This window comes from Strix uralensis, chromosome 7, assembly GCF_047716275.1.
Source record: "Strix uralensis isolate ZFMK-TIS-50842 chromosome 7, bStrUra1, whole genome shotgun sequence".
NCBI classification, from domain to species: domain Eukaryota; kingdom Metazoa; phylum Chordata; class Aves; order Strigiformes; family Strigidae; genus Strix; species Strix uralensis.
In genome coordinates this window covers 38,353,493-38,379,960 of record NC_133978.1, presented here as the reverse complement: position 1 = coordinate 38,379,960, position 26,468 = coordinate 38,353,493, and the positions used below count along the sequence as shown (strand labels likewise).

The following is a 26,468-nucleotide window of genomic DNA, read 5'->3' as shown; positions in this document are numbered from 1 at the left end:
TATGTATGTGGAAAAAAGTAATATTCCTAAAGTGTTAATAATCAAATATTACGGCTATAAATAGAAGACGTAATTTCACTTAACAGCAAAATCAAAGGTCTTCTCTTGTGGAAAATAGCACAAATTCCATACATCAAACCTACCGCAAACAATAGGCTTGAGGACTCCAAGAATATCATCCCTGTGCAGAGCTGCACAGATGGAAACATCTAAAGGTCAATCGTCTTTTATGGAGAATCCTGCTGCTCTGTTCCCAGTTTGGGATGGTCACTGGAAAAAGAGGGGCCAACTGTGAAAGGAATGCTTTTCATTAATTTTCAGTCAAGTATTAGAGCAAAATACTTGATTTTTCTTACCAGGTTAAAAGAAAAAAAATCTTTACATGGTTTGGTACATTAGTGAAGTCACAGTTTAAAGTCTAGTTCACTTCCAGAGAAAGCAAGATAGGTGATCTCCTACTAATTTATATAAATAACACTAAAAAATAGATTCCTGGATACTATTGAATTGATAGTAAAGATCCTAATTATTTCACTTGAAATACTGTAAGGCTTGAACACACCAAGAAAGGACAGTGTATTGTTAACAATGTATTGCAGTTTTTATCAAAGGTATCTATACTGCATATCGTAGATAGCTCGGGCCTGCTCTTAGAGCCTAATCTTGCTCCTGTTAAATTGAGCGTTTCATAATACTGGCCTGTTAATCTGATGCATTCACAGACAATACAAATAATTTGTCCTTGAAAAATAAAGAGCAGTCAGGCATGTTTAACTGAGATCCACATGAACACTTTTGAGTCTATTATGAGGCTTCAGTTTCTCTAGAAACAGAGATAATACACACAAATATATACAGGCAATTTTTTCAGCCTGTAAATACCCATCTTGTGGTCTAAGAAACCCTCCCTGAAATCCACAGGCAACTCAAGAATATTGCAGTTTTACAGTAAGTTAGTAACATTTCAGTCTGAATAAAAGCAAACCCACTCCTCGTACAGGCACTGGCAGGTGTATGTCACTCCAGGTAACTTTAGCCAAGTCTGACAGCTGCCAGGCTCAAAAATAGTGCATTTCCTACATGTTTCATGAAAATAGGTCTCCATACGGCAGAGAGCAGTGATGAGGAAAGGGACTGCAGATCGCATGGCTGTGTGTCCTGCAGAGCAGCGATGTGCTGACTGCCTGGGGGGCAGCTCTGTAAGCCCTTGCTCCTGTTCAGTAGCAGAGAACGGGCTGAGACACGCAATCTGGAAGAGACCGAGCTTCAGTGGATCCCCTGCTGATGGAGCTGGCTATTCCCTTTGCGGGAAATTTTCTACTTTTTTATTAACTCCTACCAGTACCTGTAGACTGCCCCTCAGCCTTGTTAGGTGCGGTATAAACTGAATTAAATGTTATTTTATGAACAGAGTACATAAAAAGCAGCTTGCTTTTATTTTCAGCTTAGACCTGGCACGGGTACTTCTGGGGAGCTTTTGAGTGCCTGGGAATGGTGAGACTGTTCACAGAGCAAAATATACCCAAGTGCAAAAGCATTTGCAGGATTACACTGAGATTGATTTCCAAACCTGTATTGAGGACTGAACGTGTTAAAGAAAAGCAGGCAGTTCCCAGCTATATAATTTACTCCCAGTAGAGATCTGTCAGAGCCTGAGACTTCTTTCTGTTGGAGTATGGTGAAGGATGAAACACTCTATGAGGAAATGCAATTAAAACAATCAGCCAATGAAATAAAAATCCTCTGAGCTATTCCTTCTTCTGGCTTTTCTTATACATCCTGTCTCTTCTCTGTTTTGGATAATTAGATTGAAAGCTCTTTGAAATGAGGAACTGTCTACATTTTGTCTCGTGTAAGACTAAGATCACTGTTGGTACTTTAGAAAATACATTAATATTTAACATTTGTCTTCACTGCCTCTGATGGAGCTATTTGGCCCTGGATTTGTGTGAGAACTTTCCTAGCGATGAACAAAGAGCTACTAGTGTGAACTGACAGCATGTAACATTTTTTGTGAGGGATTTTAGGTTGTTATGAGCTAAGGATGAGCAAGGAAGTCTCATACGTTTTGCCAGTTTGTGCACAGTAATGCAAAACTACACCTGAAAGTTAGACATGGCCAGGATGAGATTCTCAGGTATGTACACTCATGAAATTTTGGTGAGTGATTAAAAATATATATGTAAGTGGGATACAGGCATAGAGCATAGGAGTGAACTCTTAGACAAATCTCCAGCAACTGTGGCACAAGTCAGACCATGATCCCAGCTGTCAGGCAGACGGTGAGGAGGGATGATTTGGAGACTGGAGGGGTGGCCTGAGGACTGGAAGTGTGGCCTGCGCTCCATGGCTGGTGCTTGTCTCCTGTCTCTGTCACAGCTTGTTGTGCAGGTTACAGCAAACCTCCCACACTCGACTGCAGAAAAATTTTGTCCTCTATCCAAACCCAGAAGTGATATGGCCACAGCAGTGCAAAACCTAGTCTAACCTAACAAGTACCTGATCTAAATAATGACACTGCTTTCCACCTCTGCTGCATGCAGACTTTCCAATTCCAGCTGCCGTTGACTTAAGAGTCTCTAAATTGTGCTCTGCTGTACAACTTAGGTGCTCCCAAAGTGCCTCACAGTGCTTTGTTCACCTCCTGTGAAACACTGAGAGTGGGTCTTCCCCATCTCACCATGATATCTTGAGGATAAATATGCTAAGCATTGTGAGGGACTTAAATGCTGTGGTGGCTGGGGTCATTTTAGAGCAGAATATTTTTCTGATAATCACAAAGTAGACTCTTTCCAATGTATTATCTTCCAAAGCCAGAGCTCCAGGCCTTAGTTTGCTGTGCTGCTGGCTAGCTGCTAAAATAATGTCATCTGCTTTTCTTTCTTCAAGGCTTTGCACAATTTGGAGCTTAGAGAGATGGCCCCTTGTTTCAAAATTGCCCTTTTTGTGCTTAGTCATTACCTCTGCAGAGATCACTGTCCGGCCTCCCAGACCTCTGTAACAGATGCTGTTGTGCAATGCGAGGGACGGTCACTGAAGTTTCCAGAACAGATTTTAATTAGAAACATAACTTCATACAGTAGCTTGGAATGAGTACGGGGTGGGGGGGGGGGGGGGTGTGGGGGGGTGGGGGCGGAAATCAAAACAAGAGATGAAAAAGAAAATAAAAAAGAAATAAAAAATAAAAAATAAAAATAAAAGGCCATTTTACTGGCTTTTTGTACTGAAAAGCACTTGACAGGAAATACTGTGCATATCCGTGAAAAACTGAAGTGTATAGAAATCAGTAATAACTGAGACCCTCAAAAAGCCAGATCCTCAGCTGGGGTAAATCAGCATTCCTTCAGTGATTTTGAGAGCTGCCATTTCTCATTGACTTCAGTGATGCTGTGCTCATTTGCACCAGCTGAGGACCCCAGTTAGTTTGGCACAATTGAAATCCAGGAGCTTTGAATACTTGTTTGTTTTGTGTGTTGTTTTTTTTTTTTTTTAATTAATTTTAATCAATCTTTTGTTTTGTAGATTGTCCTCCGCTTGGTCTAGAGACATTAAAAATTACTGACTTCCAGCTCCATGCCTCTACAGCAAAGCGATATGGCCTTGGGGCCCACAGAGGAAGGCTTAATATTCAGGTAACATCAATTTTTCTCCTAAGTGGGAGAATGGCTTAAGGTTGTTGTACTGTTGTATAAAAAGACCCAATGGATGGTTATCAGTTCTGACTACTTTGTCAGCTCATGTAATTCAAATGAAGGGAAAACACTGGAATTACAGATGTGAATAAGGTTGATGGATAACCTTTACATTTGTGGGGCTTAGTTAGAAAAAAATCCAGACTTAGTGTGCTGAGGGTTCAAATCCAAACAGACCTCTATGAGCAAGCAAGGATGGAAGCAGTCCAGAGCTGCTCCCTTCCCAGCTGCAGGAAATTGTCCCAGCTCCCTTAACAATCAGCCTGGAAGGAAGCTCACACAGCAACTTGGGTTTTTTGTTGTTTGCCTGTAGTTAATGACAATGGTTAATTGGAAATGTGGTTTCAAGTAAAGCACTTGCCCCAAGGCAGTTTTTCAGAAGCAATGATTATACTACCAAAAAATGCTTTAATTCAGAAGTCACTAGCCTACAATCTGGTTTAGCTTTATTTCTTTAATATTAAAGATGTACTTAGGTGCTTTGCAGGACCAAATTCTGTTTTCCCATTCCTTGCGTTTTCCACTTTATTAGTGCTGTTTTCTGAATTGCAGTCTATTCCAGTGTAAAAATGCTACTTTTGCATAAAGGAGTACAACTCAAACTCATAAACAGGATATTAACACCAAGTCAACAGTGAAAAATCTCTAAAGTTTATTTATTAGTTACCTTTTATTATTAGACCCTCTGTTAGATTTTTTCTCCAGCTGAAGGGGTTTGTTAGTTACTGAACTAAAATTTGGACTAGGAAGGATGAGCTCTAATCAGCAGTGCAATTTCACATGGTGCCCACTGCAGTGTAATGGTGGGCAGCTGCTGGAAGGAGAGAAAACTCTTAGGTTAAAATCCCACTGCCCCCCTTTACTTCAGCTTCTTCTAATGTCTCTGTACAAACAGCTCTGTGAGCTTCTCTACAGAGGAAAAAAAAAATACACCCACCCCCCCTTTTTTTTTGTTGTTTATTTTAAGGAATTAATGTTGGTCAGAAAGCTCAGTAAACCACTTTGCTATACAGCTACATAAACAGCAGAGCCAGCTGGAGGTGAGTAGCAAGACACCAGTACAGAGGTAGGAATGGGCTCTTCTTCTCCAAATTAGTGTGCAGGTACAGCAGATTGGGTGCAATGTGAGGTCTTATCTGCAGCCTTCATACTGAATTTTTTTTGAGATCTGAGTGTCACCTGTAGTCTTCATATTTAATTTCTTTTTTAATGTGAATGAGGTAGTTTGCTTCTCCATTTTTCTCTGCTAGGAAAAAAACCCCACATGAACACAAAAATGGTATGCAGATGATATTCAGATAGGTTTTATAGGAATGTTTAATTATCTTACTACAGATTTGTTTATATGGTGGCATAAGACCGAAGACTGTGAATTCTCTGTTGGTTGTCATTCCTCATCTTTCATGCTAGTGTTAAAGTCCAGTTTATTTAAACACAAGGATGACTGGTTTAGACCAGGAGTCCATCTAATCAGGTGTCCTGTCATCACCAGTAACACTACATTAAAATAAATAGAGAAGTGTAAGAGTCTTACCTATGGATGATGTTTCCCCTAAATGTAGTCCAGAGCCTCCAGCAGAAGCTGAGGAGACAGTCTTTTCTGGGAAGTAAGCAGAAGTGAGGTGCCATTCAGCTCTTCCTTCCTGAAAGCTCCTGGGGCTTGGATGAGACCACATGTGTTTCTTGTGGTGTCCTGTGTACTAGGACCTCAGAGCCTGCATTTCTCCCATCCCACCATCACCTCCTGGGTAGGTGGTGAAATGCTGAAATGCTTTTGCCAGGTCTGTGGCAGTGGTTTCTTGCATTTATTGTGAACATAAGCTCCCCACCTCTGTGGCACGGGGGCTGTTGTGCCCTCCCTGGAGTGCTGCACAGAGACTCAGGTGAAAGGACCTTCTGTCCAGTACAAATTGGGTTTTTGCTCTTCTTCATTCAAAAATGGTGCTTCTTTTCCTGTGAAAAAAGGCTTCACAGTGTCACACTTCTGCTTGATACATATTTTAGTGTTCCTGAGCTGTGAAAATTCTGCATGGATTGATTCTCCTTATTATCCAAAAGCTGTTTTTACTCTTTTCTGTTATAGGGACTTACCTGATCCCAGGACTGGGGGATGCTCATACACAAATAAACCAACACCTGACTTATAGCAAAGTGACTTCTCTGGCTTACTTTTCTTGTTTAAATGTAGCCCTCTTTCTCTACTATACCTTTACCTCTAATAAAGATAAATAGTAATTCTCAAATCAAAAGCTTTTACCTTACTGAAAGCTTATCTGTATACTATAGTTGCAGTAATTCCCTAAGGCACCTGACCACTTAGAGTTACCACCATGACTGGCAGTGTGAAAAGTATGGGCTTGCATTTATTTTTCTTTAGGTACTGTTTCTTTGGGATTAGCTTAAAATTAGTAGTGCTTTCAAATTTTTCAAAACCACTTAGAATTTGCAGATCTCTTCCCTGTCACTTGGCTTCAGTGGTTAATTTTACTTTGCATTAAGACTTCTGAATTTCAGTAGCTTTTAAAAGATATATGCTTATAACCAAGAGTAGGTACTACAGGTGACTGACGTGTCAGATCATAGAATCATTTAGGTTGGAAAAGACCATTGAGTCCAACTGTTAACCTAACACTGCCAAGTCCACCACTGAACTGTGTCACATCTACACATCTTTTAAATACCTACAGGGATGGTGACTCCACTGCTTCCCTGGGCAGCCTGTTCCAATGCTTGACAACCCTTTCTGTGAAGAAATTTTTCCTAATATTCAATTTAAACCTTCCCTGGAGCAACCTGATGCCATTTCTTCTAGTCCTATCATTTTTTACTTGGGAGAAGAGTCTGACACCCACGTTGCTACAACCTCCTTTCAGGAGTTGTAGGGAGTGATCAGGTTTCCCCTGAGATGGGTAACGAGGTCCCTGGTGATTTCTCTTTGCTGCTCAAAAGGTCAGGTTGCAGCATGCTGGGGAAAGGCAAAAGGCACTGGTATTTATGCGGCTGTGTTTTCATGCTGTTTAGTACTGCACATGAAGAAAAACCCTTGGCCCAAATCAGAGAGACTCTGAGGGGCTGATGTTGCTGCTGAAGTTTCACCAGAACACTATGCTATATGTATGGTGATGAGCAATTTTATGGGCTGCTGCCCCTGTGGCATGGTTTGGGTATCACTGCAACGCCATCACAATATTCATGTGACTATTGTTTTCCTCCCCAAAATAAGACAAAATCTACACTCTGCTCAACCTCATCATCTGATGCAAAGTTAGCTGAGAAGCTTAGGGCTCACCCCAGGTAACTGGCACTACTTCAATTCACAGGGAATTTGCAGAATAATGAAGGTTTTCAAAGGCTTCTGAGGGTTATTTTTTTTTTTTTCTTTTTAGATTACTTGAAACATATGAAATTAGTCGGTGTATGCTTTATTCTAAAGGAGGACAGGCTTAGCAGGACTGGATAAGACCTTCTGAGATCTGCTTCTCTTGTGACCCTGTGCTGTGCAGGACCTGATTTTGCTCCCAGTCCTGTATGAATGTGGTGATTGAGTTGGGACCTCTTGAGGGCAGGAACAATGCTACTAGAGCCCTGTATATTGGAGATCTAGCTTGCAATTGCAATAGTGGCACAACCAGTAGTAATTTAACCTCATCAGGAAAAATCATAGCATAAAATAATATTCACTGAGGCGCTTTGCCTTCAGGGATAAAAGCCATTAGTATTTGTCACTTGTACAATAATTAGCAGTGGTTAAAACCTGAAATAATTAGTCAGGTTATGTTTCTTCTGCTTCCTCATTTTCATGGTTGGAGAATTCCAAACAACGTTGAAGATTAACCAAGAAATGCAATCGTGTATGCAAACAAGCAGGATGTATTGCTTTTTGTCTTTTCAGTTCTTTGTTTCACTAGTTCTTTTTGAAAAGCTCCATTATCAAAACACAAGCAAAAGACAAAATTATTAAAGTTCTACTTTCAGCCTGTTTGCTTTAATTCTTCTCTACTGGCAGTGGTTGCTATAAATACCTGTGATGAGTAATGCTGCTTTTTTTCTCCCCTCCCAAACTTCCAATGGTAAAATAATGTTTGTGATCACCCTACTGGGAATGGAAAAGAATTTAAGCAGAAGTGGTTTGATATTAGGTATATTTTTACTGCTGCTCCAGCTGACTTGTGGCAGAAGACTGAAATTTCTTTCTGCATTTGAATACATTTAGACAGTAATATCTTTCTCCTCATTATAGAATAAGACTTTTGGAACAGTGGTAATGTGAGAAAGTGTTTATTCTGTCTTACACATCTCTAACTCAGAAGAGAAACATGAATTAAAATCAGAAGCCATATTGTTTGTAAAGGAATCGTAACCTTTTAGTTTCCCTTCATCTTGGTTTCTGGGTACATAATAAGCAGTTGATTTCTTTTATTTGAATTACAATTTTAAACATTCACATCTATAGATAACTTATTCAGGAGTCACACAAAAAAAGGCATCAAAAAGGTATTTTTTTGTAAGAAACTGCATATTGAGAAATGTTTTTGCATTTGGCCGCAAGTGAAATATGAACTAGACTTTGAGCTGTTCTAAAAATTCAGTGAAGGAAAAAAGGGTTTTCTTAAGACCTAGTCCTTCCAGTTTTCATTAGCTCCTTCACTCTTCTACTTATGAAGAGAATGTGTTTAAAACATATAGCTTAAAGTTATGTATGCTATAACTTGAATCAATTATCTCTGTTAATTCAATATACAGTTTTTAAATTCAAGTAAACATCTTCCTGAGAAAAGGTGTCTTGATCTATATTATTTGATTGAACATTTGATGGCAATTGTTCTCATCTTTCAGGAATGAAAATTTTTCCAAAGAAAATGAATCGTAATTTTAACTACTAAATATTTGATTAAGTTTATAAAGGTTTTTCATAGAAACAATATTTTGAAGTGGCTATAGGGCAAATTCAAAACCTCAAGGACCTCAAGCAAAAATACAGACTTGAAGCTTGAAAAGAGACATTTCAATGTAAATTTATTGGAAGTCTTTTCCTTTGGAAATATTTCTAATAAGAACTTCTCATTGATTAAACTCTTTTTTTTTTTTTTTAGGTAGTACTCTGTGATAGTTATATGCAAACACCTGCTTATTTTTACCTGGTCAAAATATTCTTTTAGCTTCAGAGAAGCTGATGTCAGAAAATAAGAAAGCAGGAAGAAGTAGCAGCACAGTTTCTTTTTTCTATGTTTTCTTTGTCCCTATTTAAGGCAATAGTATTTTAAGTTGTGTGTAACTGTAAACATGTCCTTTAGACTCCCCATATTTGCTATACAACTTAAACACATGCTTAGTCCAGTTGAAACTGTGGAGACTTGAGTATGTAATTTAGGGTTGGGTGGTTTTTTTGCAAATAAGCTCTTTTTTCTCTGCTCTGCTTCCCTCTTCTCACTGTAATGTGGAGGAGAGCTTTACATCCTGATGAGCATCACACCAATGGGACATATTCTCAGTCTGAATGAGGACCAAAGATGCCAGCTAAAGTAATGAAAGATCTGAGTACTTGGTCTGCAGAAATTGGTGGAATTTCATCAGTGTGAAGGGGATTAGCATGATGCTGGTTCAAGGTGCTCTGCAGATCTTAACGCTTCCTGTCAAGCATTGGTTTTAAAGCCTAAGGCTACGTCAAATTCCATCTTATTTTAAAATGCATTGAAACCTTTTCTTGTAAAAGGTTATAACTCAGGTCAGTGATCATATTTATATTCTCATGTTTTCCCATTGTTCAGTTCGTCTTGAAGAATTTATCTCCCATTGTTAATAGTTTTTCTTTGTATCTTGTAACGTGATTTTTATACAAATTTCACTTTAAAATATCAGAGTTAATAGAAGTAGGTGGCTTAATGTAAATTTGGTAGTTGCAGGAAAACAACTAATTTTAAGCTGCCCTATCTCACATTTGAATATCTGAGAAAACAAGAAGTTTTATAAATTAAATTTAGGAATAAATTAAATTGTTTTGCAGCACTTCCTTCAGGTGCCACCAGGGTTGCATTGGGAAAAGGGATTAACAACTGCATCTTCTCTTTGTGCATTAGATCCACCCAATGCCATTTTAGTAGAAACCTTCTGTAAAAATGGAGGTAGACAGACCTGTCAGTCTCTGTCACTGTAACCCAGCTATGACTGCAATATCTGCTAATACTGCTCAGTGGGAACCTGAGGGATAATTCAGGAAATTTAATTGGGAGTTGTATTCTTGGGTCCTTCGCTTACATTTTGTATATACACGCACACCAACTGAAAATATACCACCAAACAGGTCATAGCTGTATACCAGAGCTTTAAGATCTGTCTTTAATGTAAACTTACAAAGTTTTCCAGACTCTTCATTTATATTTGCGAAATATTTAAGGATATTCATTCTTGGAATTGCATGGATGACAACGGTAAATCTACATTAAATACAGATGAAATATCATAAAAATACACATAGCCTCAGAGGACGATATGGAAAAGCTTCTGTGCTCTTTATGGCAGTAGCCAGCTTGGTGCCAAACATTTCCTGGGCTTTAGTGACAAGATAAATATCTGAAGACCTCAAATGCTATGTTTCTTTAAAAGCTATTTCAGATGTATTTAGAATACCGCTTGCTCAAAATACCTTGCAGCTATTTCTTTGAAATGTTGAGAAGGTTGTTTGTGGTGTTCTTGCCAACATAAACTGGGATATAGACTGGTACACAAGTAGGAGTACAGCTGGGCATTCCTAAATTTTTGACCTTTGATATTAATTTGCTTAAGGCTTGAATATCCCTAGTGATGAATACTAATAGTTATGGGATTGAAAATTGGTGGGAAATGGTATTACAGTTTCCAGATGCCCTACACTCTCCTTTGCTGCTTCCAGGAGAAAGAAGATTGCTCCAGCACTGATCATTACTTACATGGGTTGGAGATGGCTTTTTAGGACTTCCATAACTCTGAAAAACATGTGGATAATTTGTTCTGGATAAAGGTTCTATCAGGTCACAGACAGGTGGACTGAACTGAAGCTCTGCTCATGTTCTCTCACTCTAACTTAAGTTTATATGTAACAGTTCTTAGTTTTTTTGAAGGGACTCTGTACAATTTCCCTCCCTGCCTTCAGTAAGAAAATATTTTGGTTGCTCCATATAACTGTTGAGAATGACAGTCTCAAGGGTCTTAAAAGAGAGCCAAAAGAGTAAGTGGAATGAGCGATGACTTCATGTTTTCTTTTCTTTTTCCCATGAAAGACCTTCAGTATCTTGGTTCTGATTTATGAAGACAATTTTGCCTTCTTTTCAGGCAGGTGTTAACGAAAATGATTTTTATGATGGTGCTTGGTGTGCAGGAAGAAATGACCCATATCAGTGGATTGAAGTAGATGCTCGAAGGCTAACAAAATTCACTGGAGTCATCACGCAAGGAAGAAACTCTCTCTGGTCGTAAGTACATGCTTATGTTTCTTCATGAGATTCTGAGCTTTCAGACCAAGGACTCCATGTTGTGTTATGTTTTGATTCTTCAAGGAAAAAAGAAAGAATGGAAATGCTGTGTAACATCAAGTAATTGAATGGAGAAAAAGTAAAAGACAAAGTGCTTTTGAATGGTATAAAATACAAGTTTAAAGGTAGCAAACATTTATAGTCATTATCTGCATCTGGCAAAGAAAGCACCATGATTCCCTTGGATTATACGCCTTTATCCTCACCTTGTCAAATTTGCTTGTATTTAACTTCCTAAATATTTTTCAATATTTAACTTTATTAGTTTATCATCTTAGAGAATAACCAGTTATCTTTGAGATTTCCTAATACATAAGCAATCGCCAAATAATTGGTAAAATGCCAAAACAACATGATTTTTAAATGAGCAATTAAAGCAAATTTTATATCTATACTTTTTTTGTTCTATAGAGGAATTTATAATATAACCAAAACCCACACAGTATGTGTTGACCAAGACTGCAGTGTTTGGTAGCAGGCATGCTGTGCTGTGTTTATGGATGCTAGGAAGACTCCACATTATTCAAGCCTGCCTGCTAAAAAGCTTTTAGAAAGGAGTGCTTGCCACAAATAAGGCACCTGCCTTGCTGTATTGGTCTAGGGAGGCAATCCAGCCATGCATAGCCCAGGAACTCAGGTTTGGTCTGATAGTGCTACCCACTTCCAATGCTGAAAGCATTTGTGAGCTTTCTGGTTACTGGCTGTGTTACAGAAGGAGTATACAGCACTGGGAAATAACTGTTTTGCTCAAGTTTGTGTGAATTTACTCATTTGTGACCTACTTCTAAGTGTAGGTCCCCAGATTGCTCTATAATAAAGCCAGTGTGAATGAGGTGAGAATTGTATATGAGGAATACAGCAATCAGCTGGCACAAACAGGAACTGGAGGTGATGGTTTATTTTCTCCTGATCTTTACCGTGTTTGTTCAATCTCTTAAATTCTTGTTGAGTCCCATTGCATTATGTGAGCAAATAATCCCACTTGTGCTGTTAGACCTTTTGACCAAATATGCAGGAGATGGACAGACTTAGATCCATTCTGGTCAGACCTCTCAAGAAAATGAATGTGCTATATAATAGAAGACAAACCAGAAAAATACCACTATATCTATGAAAAAAGAAAAAGTCTTTTTTTTCCATCTATAGTTTAATTTTCTGGGGTTTTTTTAACTTCTTTTAATGTGGCTGTGGGAATAGGAGCCTTTTTGGCAATAAGGTTTCTATATTTATTACACATTGTTCTGTGTTAGGTAGATAATTACTGTAGCAAAGTCTCATTCTTTTCTATATTCATACTCTTGACATTGCTGTTCGTATCGACACCAGTGCTGCACTGCTTTGTCTTGTCATACTGCTATTTTTAGTTTGGCTGTATTGCGAGCTTACAGCAGGACCTGACATTCTATTTATAGCTGGTATTCACAGTTGGATTTTTTTGGTTTGGTTTATAAATCACCGAATCCTGGTTTTGCCCTCTTTCCCCACAAAGAGTTGGTGGGCAGATCTCTGAGGGTCTGCAGTAGGAGCAGAGTTGATGCTGGGAGAGCAGGTACGGGCTCCTCTTAGATTGTTACTCAGATTTGCAGAGAAACAGGCCCATTTCTGCTTCATAGGAGCAAAGATAGTTTCAACTGGACTAGCTGCACTGTGGGGCAGGCTAATGTCTCCTGGAAAACACGTCTTGTAAGATTGAGCTCAGCCCCATGGAGAGGCCAGGGGAGTGGGGAGAAATAGTCCCAGGAAGGAGTGATCTCCTTCCCTACCTCCAATTTACACACAAGCGACTGCCGTGGAGGTGGATTTTCTTGTCAGAGTGTGATGGCCTTCATCTCGCTTGGTGTCTCTTGATACAGCCTTGGCTGTGGGACTGCCTTCCCTGAAGTCCACCTCATTTTCTCTCTCCCTTCATCAGATTGAGCAGATTAAATCAATGTAGTTGATGTTTTGTGCTCTGCTTCTGCATGTGTAAGTCCTTAGATTTTAAAATTAACTCAGTACTTCCTGAGGTACCAAAGTAGGTGTTCATGTTTTCAAAAGAGTTTAGGCTGATGCATGCAGCCCTCATCTGGGCCAAGAGTGGTGTTCCTGGGGCTTCCAGGGTCTCGGCACGTGGGAACATCATACCCAGCAAGATAGCAGATGTTGCGTTCTGAATTACTCGTATTGTTGCATTTGAAAGGTGATCTTCTCAGTATGACTTTCTGCCTCAATTCCTCCAGCACTCAAGAAAGTGAGAGAAAAGGAAAAAACCATGAAATCCTGGTGTGTAGAAGAGCTATGCAAAGAGATATTGAATCCAGACAACAGTAGACCCTGAGCTTAGAGCAGAAGTTGCCTTGGGATGGGGTTCAGAGGCACTGGTGGAAGCTTTGGTACTTGTGGCAAACTCAGGAGACAATGACCTGATGGTAGTCATAGGGGTTGCATGCAGTGAATTGTATTTTGCAGGCCAGTCCAGGAGAAACAGGCTGGTAGAACTTTTACTGGTGTGGTCAGGTTCTTTTGTTACTGTTTTGCTATAATGGGCACTAGAAGCAAAGGAGACTCATTAGCTTCCTTCTCTTATACTTAGCTACTGACTGTGATGGTATCAAAAATGACTGTTTATGATATGAAAGTTTGTACAAAAAGATGCCATTCTGTTACTTGAGGCACCTACCCAACTTCATGAAGTTATGTGACAAGAATATAGTGCTTTTGTAACTAATAGAAACATATGTTGGAGAATAAGCTTGATTTCAGGTAGGAGAGCCAAAAACCACCCCTCTTATCTGTGTTGTATTAGATTCAAAAGCCTGCTAAGCTTGAGAGCCAAGGTAAGATTTTTATTTAAGCCTTGGCCACTTTCCCAGCATTATACAAAAAAAAAAAAAAAAATCAAGACACTAGAATATATGTTAAGTTCACTAATGCTATTATGTGATAGTGATAAAGAATTGGAAAAGCAACCTTTTTTTCCCTCTTTGTATTGAATAAGAAACTTTAACAAAGTGGAAAAAATTACCTAACTGAAAGTCCTCTCTGAGCTTCTGCTTAGATCAGATTTGTGCCTGTCCTGGTCCCTTTTAGCTTCCTTAATGAGGACATGTAAAGTGACAAGGGAGGACAGGCAAGGACACCCTGCTGAATCCTGTATCAGATAACTTTTTCCCTCACTGCAGGGCCGCAGCATTTGAGTTATTAGCAGTCTGGCCTTTGATTCTGCTTGTATGTCCAGTGCTGTAGCCAGAGCTAGTATACTGGTGGTGGAAGCAACCCTTTACTCCTTTATAGCAGCACTGGGAACTGTAGTCTGGTTTTGCTGATAGCCCACTCCACCAGAGACAGTCTATTTGCATCCATCTTTGCTTTTTTTTTTTTTTTTTTTGAGCTTCATAGGCAATGTTGAATTGAAGGTTACACTTGACACAATGCAAAGAACACAAAAATGCATGGGGTTGTCACTTCATCTTGGCAGGAACAGCTTCACCTCAGTTATTCCTCTCCCAGTTTCACCTGAAAAGTTGCTATTTCTTGTCTGTCTTTCCCCACCGGGCTGTGGCTCTTCTTGCCTGTCTAGGGCTCTTGTGTTTGAGACATGAGAGCCTTGAGGAGGAAGAGGCCAAGGTGCAGAAACAGCTCTTGAAAGCACAGATGACCTAACTAAAGAAAGAAGGAAACCATGCTTGGTTAGTAATGAATACTTGAATTGTTCAATCACTTCCTTTTAAGGAAAAACCTTTCTGAGTCAAATTTTATGCTCAAACTGCCTGGCTGAGAATGCCATGATAGTCACATAGAATCAAATCTTTCTGCTTTTCCTTTTTCCTCCTTTAACAAGAAAAACCAGGCTTTGAACAAAAACTTCTGAATTTGAGGAGTTCTTCCTTTTACCAAAGCAAGCATGTGGACTCAAGGGCTATTGCTGTTCAGGCACCTCAGTCATTCTTGGGAAACCTGAAATCATGGCAATTATCGTTGTAAATTACAAACTCTGCTTAGATTATCCAGAAGATCTACAGATGTGGAATTTCACAGATAAAGTGGGGCCCAGCTGCAAGAACCAGGATTTCTTTTTGATTTTTACACTGAAAATATCCAAAACTCAGAAGTGTCACAAGTGTTGGTTGATATGAATAAAATCTAACGCCCTGAGACTGGGCAGAATATCAGTTCCTTTGCATGAACTGAGAACATCTGGAGATCAGTGTCTCTGGGCAGTTACCACAGTTTCACTATGAATATCCAGTAATCGATGGACGTTGGCGACACCTCTTTGCAGAGCTGTTTTGTTTGCTTTCTCAGGCTAGAGAAAGTTGTGTGAGTGATGTGACTTTTTAGAAAAGCATGTGACATCTCCTCTGGGATGTGGATGGTGCCATAGCTGGACTACAAGGGGGTATATGGCTGAATATTTGTGGGAGAAATACAGTATGTAATTCTTTATATTTCTGCCAATACATCTGTCAGTTTTATGAACCAAGTGTCTTTAAACAACTATTCGAGGTAATTGAGTGGGACACTGGAAGCATCACTGTGGAATTGTGCCATATATTTAAAGCAATGATGTGATAGTTTAAAATATGCACTCTCTTGACAGAGGGAAAGAAAACATTAATCATTCTTAGCAGTTTGGCAAAAATCTAAAAAACATAGGAAACATGTTTCCCACAACCCAAACTATCTTCTGATAATTCAGCACCATCATTTGTATCAAGAGAAAACCCACATATCTAAATAGTCAGTGTCTACTGACTGTAATATAAAGCTTCAGACTGTTTCAACACCGAGGATGTTTTGATTTTTAGAAGAGGATGCAACATTTCAGTAAGATGTATTTGCGACTTGATGTATTTTTCTTAAAATTAACCTTTCAACCGTGTTAAATTATGCACTACCACTGCATGTCATGAAATAACAAACTGACAATAAGAAAAAGCATGGATGAAAGAATCTGTGCAGAATGCTCAAATTCCAAAGCAAAATGGTGAAATTTTTAGAAAAAATCAAAATAGACTTAATTCCAAGTGTGTTTCCTTTAAGACTTTTCAGCCTCATGAAAATATTGAAGATTTTTTACTTTTATGCAAGATATTTGTCTTTATGGAAAAAAAAAATGAAGGGGTGGCAATTTTCAAAGTCGTCTTTGGGTGGAGGGTAGTCCACATGCCTTGCAAACCTGCAACAATGCTTAAAAGGTTAGTTGGTTAGAGGAGACAACAAATCATTGGTGTTGCTGGCTAGAAGGAATAATTACAATGACTTATATATATTGCTTGCTTCTAAACTGACACACTTTTAAACTGGTCACTTTTGTTCATCACTGTTGAAACTATGTGTTAACTAGAAGCTAGTATAGACACCATTACATGCTCTTTACTGTGTCACTTGTTTGATTTCCTTATGCTACTCTATAGGGATAGCAAATAATAAATACCCAGCAGATTTGATTTTGTGTCTGATGATGTTTTTGCTAAAGACAACATATTTGTAATTGAATAGGGGAGTAATTTTGCATTTTTTTTTTTTTTTTTTAATAGTACACCCAGCCTTCTCTGTGTGCAGCACAGCCCTTTGTGATCCCCCAGCATCCCTTTTGACAATCTACCCTTAGGGAACTGTAGGTCTGTAGCAAGCTGGGTACCTTCCAGAGAAAGAGTTGAGCATAAATTTAGGTCAGTGCAGTTTACTTGCTTCTAATTTTGGCAGTACAGCATTCTGCTCTTTCTTTAGTCACAAAATGAATGTGTTGCCCCAAATGTTAAGTTATTGCTATACTCACTGGCAATTCCTCAGGAGCTGAGATTTGCTTTTATGGACAGTCTGTATGTGAGGATTGCAAGGTGGTGAACTTCTTTGCTTGCAGGAGGGTAAAAATTCCTTGCTTCCTCCCCAGTTTATCAGCCATTCATGGTATTAAGATTGTGGTCTCAGTAGTAGGTTTGGTTTCATGAAGAGATAATCACATCAGCATCTTCAGTGTTCCAATAATAAGAGTATAAAGAGCAGTGATAATCCTTTCAGTGTAACTGCGGTAGCATTTGGAACAGTGTAGTGGTTACTCAGGTATTTTAGCTGTTTTTACAGATATATAAGCAAACAGAATTTTGCACTGTACACAGGAAGAAGGGGCAAAATACAACAACAGCATGATGCTGCTTTAGAAACCATAGCAGAATTAACTCTAAATCCTGTCCAGCTCACAAGAACAATGAAAATACTTGGCATTGACTTTCAAAGCAGTATCTCCTATCTCCACACAGAGGCTGTGAAAACACACCCTTATGAAACTTCAGCAAATTCAATGAAAATGTATTGATGTTTTATCCAAGTTGTATAATAAAATAAGCAGCTGCTCTGTACTGTCATGAATTGTTATGGTGCATCAAATCAGTGCAAACTGTTATTTGCCCTGACTGGGTGACAGGACCACAGAAATTATTACAGCTTCCCCAAAGTCAGACTCTCATAGAGTGAAATTGTTTCAAATCCACTGAAATCGTATCAAATATATTGATGTGAGTTCTCAAACAACCTGATTTCAGTGTAGAAAAAGCTCCCTTGATATATTAATGTCACTAGTTACATATTATACTAATGTTTATGATTAGCTTTCTTACTAAGTTATATTTTCCATTAACTCCGGCTTGGTGGAGCCATCTCATGGGCTTTCAATTGTTGCAGCACTGAGAGTCAGTCTTTGGCAGTTTCATCCTCGAGTGCTCTCCATCTATTTGCTTCACTTCAATCCCTGTGCCACGTTCATCTTTCACCTCTATTCGTGTGCCCTACACAGGATTTTCGTACAGCGTTCATCCCTATACTTGCCATCCGCTCCCGGCACTGGGGAGCTGGGTTTGTGACCAGCTCAGATGATCCCGTGTAGGTGGAGTTCTGACAGCACACCCAGAAACGTATTTATACTTTCACAAGTTTGACAAAAATGTCAAAACTGATGCTGTTTTGTTGTGGGTATGATTTGTCATGGTTCCCTTGCTCTAGTTACAACTCTTTTGCCAAGGACTCGGTGACTCACTGTGGTGCTGGGAGGGAGCAGGTCACTGCCATCCCCAGGAGGAGGGCTCCTGGCTGGTTAAACACCCCTTTGCACTGCAAAAAGGGTGGTGGGGGGTGGAGAGAACCTGCTTTGCACCGTGAGGCTCACTGGGGATCTTCAGAAGAAGGAGGAAAGCTTTTTAACCTCCATGGAAGGGACTACAATGGGCAGTTTGAAGTCAAATGAAGTGAAGCCTTGAGGAAAGGGATACATCAAATGAATAAGGCATCTGCTGCAAAAGATTACTCACACTTATTAATCACAGCCTTGATTTGTATATTTTGCATGTTCATTATGACTCATTGCGATGAGAATGATTGGGGGGGGGGGGGGGGGGGAATACCTAGGAGACATCAGGCAGCTGCTCCTTTCCCCTCACCCATGCCCAGCATATCCCTTCTGCGAGCACCAAGTGGCACTTGGCCACATCTTTGTGTGCACTTGGTAGCTATGAGCCCCTTCTGCATTACTTTAAATATGCTCACAGCTGTGCACACAAATGACAGTATTTGCTGATTACTGTCAGAGCTTTTCATTTTCCATTACTTTAATATTCATGGGAAGGAGAGAAAAAGACATAGTGAGGCAGTGACTATATAGTTCAGATTTTTCTTCTCAAATATGTGACTGTTTTACAAAGGTGTGATAGACACAAACAAGAATGGAAAAATAAAAATGTCACAAAAGGAGGTTTAGAAGTAAAGGAATCATAACTTGATCATGTTTAGCAGATATATAAGATATGAATGGGGAAAGTCTGGTGTAGGAAGAATTTCAAACACATACAGATCTTTTTGTAAAGAACAGCCCAAAATCATAGGTGTTAAGACCATAAAATCTTTGGGGCAGAAGATGTCTTTGACCCCACGCGGGAGACCTGGCACCTTCAGGTGTTACTATCTGAATGTACAACAGCAAAAGGAAACAACCGCAGCTGGCACTGGATTTCCCTGAAAGGTCAGAAAATTGGAGATTAAAATCTTGTAAAAACTTGCCTGTAAGTGGGAAATGCATTTGCAAACCCAACTCTTCCTCACTGAGAAGAGCGCTTTGAAAAATCTGTACTTAATTCAGTCTGAGAAAGTGAAATGCTGGCCCTGAGCTTTTCTTTGTAGGGCCTCCGAAGAGCTGGATTTCACAGCAGTATATTCATTTAAGTCAGCTAGAAGCAATTTTAAAAATTAAACATTAAAAGATTTCAATTATTAAAAAAAATACCCTTGCTTGCTAGTCAGGCTCCATCTCTTAAATCATGTTTATTTTAATTAGTTTGTAAAACTTGCTGGGCTACCTGTGGTTAGCCTGAGCATTTTCTGACTTAGCTTGTTTTTGAAACTCTTGGGCAGTGGGTGATTTAAAATTTTATCAGCATAAATATTGTTATAGAATATTAATATTAATGGGTTTACATTTAATTGCATGAGACTACAAATTACTTTTTCAAGCAGAAAGCCATTTAATTGCTGGCATGCTGATTCTGTTGCATAAGTACAGTTTAATCTAAGGTTTGCCTAACGTTTTTTTTAGTATAGAGATTCTGCTATTTCAAGTGTTTTGGCTTGTCAATTTATACATTATTGAAGGATACACATCTGTGTGCCTGCCTGGTTCTATTTTCTATTAATTTTAGGGTTTTGTAATGCAGATAAATCAGATTATCATGACAGCAGAAGAATAATGTCAGCTGGAGCCAGGTCTATTGTAGATGATACTAATGTGAACTCTGCCAATGTTTGCTAGTCTCATCCCCAGCATCTCTGCCACTGTGGACTTGAACTTCTGCTGACCAGCACCTGTCAACCTTTCTCATTTATCTCAAATCATGTGGGGCTTTACTGATTTGGAAAAGCATCCTTAGAGACTAGGATAAAAAGTATCAGATTTATTTCACCTGTTGCTTATTCAGCTTTCCATAATTGAGAAGCTTGGCCTTAAAATATTACATCAGCAGATGCTGTCCAAACAAATAAAACTGTACCCAAATAGTCAGAAGTCTCAGCTGATGTACTCGCCTGCTAGAGGCTGGGCAGTCAAACGTCTGGCACCCCTCCACTGCTTCTCATTTAGTAATCGCTGTGTGTTGTGCTGAGTTGAGATTCATCTATGTGTCTGATACTCATAAAGAAAAGTAAGCAAATTATATTGGGGAAGGCAAGGCAGAAAGATGTTTTGCTGTTCTGGTGCTGTCATGATGTCTTGTCTTATGCTCAGTAGCCTGATGATGTGGTTAGATAAGGAAAGCCGATTCTCCGGACAGGAACCTGCCAAGACTGTAGGAGATCTGCTTTTAATTCTCCACTTTGATACAGGTTTCCTCTCTGTCCCTGGGCAAGTCACTTAATCCCTCAGCTGGTCTTTTTTTTGGATGGACATGAATGAGCTGAACATTTCCATGCATCACAGGAAACTGAATTTAAAGTTGAAGATGTTCAAATAAGCCTTGCCTAAAGCTAACGCATTACAAATAAAAAACAACTAATTAATAATATTTTTTAAAAATCCACCACATTAAGTGAATTTGAATCATATTTTGATTTTTACATTTACTTTCTGTGAAACGAATTGATTCATGTTGGCGATAGATACTGAGATTTTTCAGATAGGTTTCTCCTGAAGAGATAAAGCTGGCATAAATTTTAAGAAGGATTATTAATGGGAAGCACCTGAATCCAAATGATTCCTGTTGAATCTGTATGTTCTGATCCTTTTTGAGCACTGATGAAATTTGTGAGGCAGTCATGTACATAAGCACTTTGTGCTAGAGCATGATGAACTAGAGGTAACCTTGAATACTTTTGAGGTAACCTTGAATACTTTTGAAGATACTGCCAAGCAATAACTTGTGTATTGCCTAGCTTCCTGCCAAGAAAGAGCTTGATAACGCTCTCTTTTCTGAATGCTGGCATAGGGCTTTCCCTGAATTATATCTACCTGACTCTACAAACCCAACAAATATCTGAGGAGTATCATAGTAGGTCCAGGGAGATTTTATTCAGAAGAGCTTCTCTAAAACAATGGCAGGGACATCCTAAGTACTGTAAAGCTTTATAGCTTTCTTTCAGCTTTGCTTAGATAGCTTTAGTGTTCAATGCTGATGGGCCCCAAAAAGATTCAGTGTGACGTGCTGCAGAAATTGATGTCTGCAAATCCCAAACCTAATGAGACGGATCTTTCTGTCATCGGGTAACAACACGAAGCAGATGACATTCCCCAAAACTTCTAGCGCAAGACTTTACTTTAGCTGTCATGTTTCTGTGATGGATTTCCCTGAAAGCTTTAGGTTTTAGTGTCTACATGAATAAACTGAGCACCATGTACTTATTAAACTCTTCAGTTCCAGGAAGCACTGTGCTTACTGTAAACAGACCGGCTGTTGATTCAAGCATGTGCAGCACATCCATCTGCTTCCTGGAAGCATCAGACCTCCTGTGCTGCACATGTGTAGAAATCTGCAGCTCTCAGAAGATTTAGTATGTTGAATGTTCTTCTGCTGCTCTGTATCTGTAGAAATATCTGGTATTTAAAGATACTGAGCTCCCTGGTCAGAAGCCCTGTTCATTAGCTTCTGCTAGTTTTCCAGATACTCTGAACACATGACTACATGCAGAGGTCCCCTTCTCCACCACAGGGAATGCGAATTTAAGGCAGAAGATGCCATTTCTGAGGGGAATCTGTATTTACAGCAGCCTTCTTAATATTGGCAGAAGCTGTTTTTCTTACGACATTGGAAAAAAGGGGGAGGAATTTAAACCCCTAAAGGTGGTTTTGCATTTAGGGCCAGTGGGAGAAGGATCTGGTCACCTGTGATGTTTTTATTCTACATCTCAACAAATGCAAAGAGAATGCTTATTCCTTACAGGCAAGCACAGTTAATAGGATGTGGTGTGTGACTTAATATATTACACTGATGTATCTCCTCTCGTGACCCTCTGTATTCCTTCTATACTGCAAATGTACAAGACTGGATGTAGTCCCATTTATATTTTAATTGGCAGACTGCCTCTGAAAAGCATGTTACTGGTTGCCACTCAAGTGTACGATTGATTAGTATACATTTTCCTTTGGGAGAAGTTTGAACCTTTGTAACTGTAGGGAGTGAGAAAACTAAAATATGGTAAATAAATTCCTAGCTTGGAACTATTAATGTAAGAGCAATATTTTCTCATGCCAGTAAATTGAGCTGGTTCTTTTAAAAACTTTCTATATGTGCCATGGTTTCTTACAAAATTCTCAGTTATAAAGGATGTCCACTGTTGTCTTATTTTTATATGACTGGTATTCTGTTTGAATTTCTTTTCCAGCTGTAGAGTAATGAATACGGATGTATTGTGTTTGCCCTCCTAATCTTATTTTTGCGGTTGAAGTGAAAAAAGTTCTGTAATACTTCAGAAGCAATGATGTTTGATTTGTGACATTGCCTCTTTTGGTCATTTAACCTGATGTTGAAAAATGGCCAAGAATATGAAAAAAAACTCCAACAAACCAAACCCTGACAAACCCACCCCCCCAAAAAAAAAACCCCAGACAAAACCAAATCAACAAACAAAAAAACCAACATCATTTTATGTGCACCGAGTATGTACACTACCCCTGCCACCCTCATTCAAACCCATGAATTTTACTCTCAAGCTTTTTTTTTTTTCAACCAGAAAAAGGTATTTTGCCTCTTCCTGGGGTTTACTGTTGGCCATTTACAAAATTTATAGTTTCCATTTTTGCTAGAAGTAAATCTGTCTTCCATCAACTCATGATCACAAAGAAGCAGATGGAAGAAAGTTCTTTGCAAGAATTATTAGAAACTGAAGTCACTGTCCATTTTGTTGTGTATCATTTTACAGTCATGAAGACTTGAGATGCCACCGTGGCACTTCACAGATCTCCAGTAAATCTCCTGCCCCAAGAGATCTTTCACTGACAGGCAGACAATTAGTATTTTCAGAGTGCTGCTAACTTGTTAAAGTTGTTTAACGAATGTTGAAGTAGTGTGTGCATTACAAATGATAGATGTATTCATCTCTTCAATACAATAATAGAAAGTTCAGTCTCCTTGGCAATAGTCAAGATTTTTCCATTTAAACTAACATGAATTGCAAAATCTATTAACTGAAGACTGGTGAAAGATTTGCAAAGGACTGGTTTAGTGTGTAAAACAGAGATGGGTTTGTTCAGTCATTTTTTCAAAATCACTTATCTTTGACTTTTGGGGGTATTAGTATACCACATACAGAAGTGCTTTTGTAAATCCTACTAAACACTTACCTAATCTTTGGGTTTAGGTGTCACTGTAAGTCTGGACATCATTCTGAATCTTTTGTGTAAGTGGGACCAATGTTACTCAGAAAATGAAATAGCAGATGGAAATATAAAATTATATATAATTATTATAATAATACTACATGTGATATGTATTATATATTATAATATTATAATGCAATATAATAATGTGCTATATAATTATTTTATATGATTTTTATTATATATCATTATTTATAAAATAATTATATTAAATAATTCTGCCATGCATTGACTTAGGCATTATCTGAAGGTCACTATTTTGTACAAGACAGAGCTGGGTGAACTTGTGCTGATCTTGTGGCTGATGAATTTGCTCTTGTTCCACCCTTGCCACTTTTTTGGTCTTTGCCAGAAGACTGACTCTCTTTTAGTGAACATATAAAAGCTAGTTTGTCCCTTTAAACGTAAGCACAGTGAAGTCAGCGTGTGTGTTCATAGGTATTTTGATAGTATTATTTGTTGATTTTAAAAGAAAGAAAAACAAAGTTGCATTTGTATGGGTGCAGTACAAGGGGAAGCTTTTCTTAGGTGTGTCTGTCCTTCCAGATATCCCTTATCTCCAGTCCATACGCTCTGCTGCTTCTCCCATAACTGCCCAAATTGCCTCTATTCTTCTTTCTAGTCCCAAGAGCTTTCCTTACCCTGGTTTCACACCCAGCAATCAGTGTGTAGCTTAGCTAAGAACCCGTGTCCAAGAATGACTGCTGGTTACGGACGATCAGTTTATATACATGAATATAGAATTTAATCATCCTAGACTGACTTTACGGCACAAAGATACCTTCAAGCCACAACTCTCCTCCAAGTCACTGCCTGTTGAAACCAAGAAGGTGTTAGCGAAAAAAATAAATTACTGCTGCTCTTTCAGATGAACAAATATGAAAGGAGAGTCAGGGCATTACCTTCTCCATAGCTGTATACACATTACCATGGGGAATGCCCAGACTGTGTAAAAGCTACATAGCTTTAACTCCTCTCAGAATACAGGAAGCAGCATTTTATTTCCCCTCATACTCTTTAGCTGAATACAGAGAAGGCACAAGTTAAGTACAAATGAAGATTTTGCTGTTTTAGATTGAAGGGGATTTTGCTGTAAATCAGATAACAGGGCACTAGAAACATCAGCCTGCTGAAGATTGATGTAGATATTGTAGTAGTGCACAAGTACTGTGATCAATTGGACTCTACTGTGCAGAGACAGAATTGTCTCTTTGTTCCTATCTATTGCTAATAAATACAAGAATGACTGCAGGCTCCAGTCATTCTTGTATTGGAAGAAATGAAAATTTGGCTGGTTGAAATTCACGGACTTTTCATCCTAGAGGATTTATTACTTTTTTCCATCCTCTCTGATAATAACAGAAGAAATAATAAATGTTCTGTAGCTGAAAAGGTGAGATTTTTGAACACTGAATACATCTGTTCTAGATGAGCCATTTATCCCAAACTCTGCATCTAAAAGGAAAGGAGGGCAATAATCCTTCACCTCCTGGAATCCCAGAATATTATCTTGGGGGGTTTTTTGCTTCTATGTGCTAGGCTTTTTTAATTATGTGTTGAATCTAGATTTGTATGTCACTTTTTCAGCCAAGAGTTGGCATGACTTTGCCGCGTGGGATCTCCATTGCTAGCAGTCTTACAAGCTTATTACATTAAACACAACTTGCAGTCATTCTAAGTTATGAAAAAATAATTTAGATACTCTTTGTCTTTTTCAAGGAGTAACTGGGTGACCTCTTACAGAGTATTGGTGAGCAATGACAGTCATGCATGGACTGCTGTCAGAAATGAATCTGGAGATGTGGTGAGTATCATGAAATAGATATTTTATGAAGAAGAGCAGAGGTGGGAAAGTGGGTGCTGTCCGCATGAAGTTTTGATTTACCCTATTGGTCAGTATAAGACTACAAGGCAATATCTCTCAGTGATCCCCCTAATTTTAAGAGCAAGTCATGTAATATAGAGAGGGACGCAGAATATCCTATGTGACAAATCTGCATGTGTCTGCCTATGGATGTGACTGCCACCCTGGCAGTGGTCTTGCCTGTGATGAGATATGTTTCTTGTTGCATGATCCATGCAAAGGTTAGCAGCAGTCTGCTGATCCCTGGGGAAATCTCATGCCCATGAGGTGCCTTTTGTTGGAGAGAGGGTGTAGACCTCCAGCTCCTTTGCCCCTCTCTGAGGGACGTGGGGAGATTCTGCTCTTTGAAGAGCAGTTCCAACCTGAGCCACCATCAGTCTGGGGCTGTACCAGGTGACTTTGTTTCTGTTACCAAAACTGCTAAAAGGCTTTTTGAAGGACTGATCTTGCCATTTCTGTATGTTTGGCCTACATAGATTTTTGAAGGAAACAGTGAGAAAGAGATCCCAGTTCTCAATATGTTGCCGGTGCCCCTGGTTGCACGCTATATCCGTATAAACCCCCGGTCCTGGTTCGAAGAAGGTAGCATCTGTATGAGACTGGAAATCTTAGGGTGTCCTTTGCCAGGTAAGAGTCTTTCTCAGTTGGAGTTGACATGGCTGCCTGTGCCAAGACTCAGTAATTTTATTTCCTTTGTTTATCTTTGCTTTTGATAGAATACCTGTCTTTAATGAGTAGAGTCATGCGAAAAGAAACAAAAATATCTGTCTAGATACAGGGACAGTATCAGGATAACTCTTCAAATGCAACCGCATAGTATCTATAAGTGGCTCTATTAATAAAACAAGATTGAATGGATGATCTAACAAGATTTTCTCTGTTGTTTGGGCTGAAGTGCAATGCAATTAATCTTACTGAGTGCACAGGTACTAGGGAGGCAATAGGATTATATATTGGGACAGTCACTTGCAGATGTCTTAAGCTTTTAAGTCAAGAAAGAACCATTATAATTATGTAGTCTGATTTTTAAAATTATTTTATTAGTCATGCCATAGGACTTCCCTGAATTAATT

The 26,468-nt window shown here is 38.9% G+C and overlaps 1 protein-coding gene across 1 annotated transcript in view; it reads left to right on the top strand.

Moving 5' to 3' along the window:
• CPXM2 (carboxypeptidase X, M14 family member 2) overlaps positions 1–26,468 on the top strand; it is a 78,724-nt gene that overhangs the window by 22,290 nt on the left and 29,966 nt on the right. Inside the window, exons 2-5 of the mRNA XM_074875491.1 lie at positions 3,523–3,632; positions 11,001–11,140; positions 25,251–25,335; positions 25,872–26,022. Of these exons, the coding sequence (XP_074731592.1) occupies positions 3,523–3,632; positions 11,001–11,140; positions 25,251–25,335; positions 25,872–26,022 (486 nt within the window). The remainder of the gene's footprint in view (positions 1–3,522; positions 3,633–11,000; positions 11,141–25,250; positions 25,336–25,871; positions 26,023–26,468) is intronic.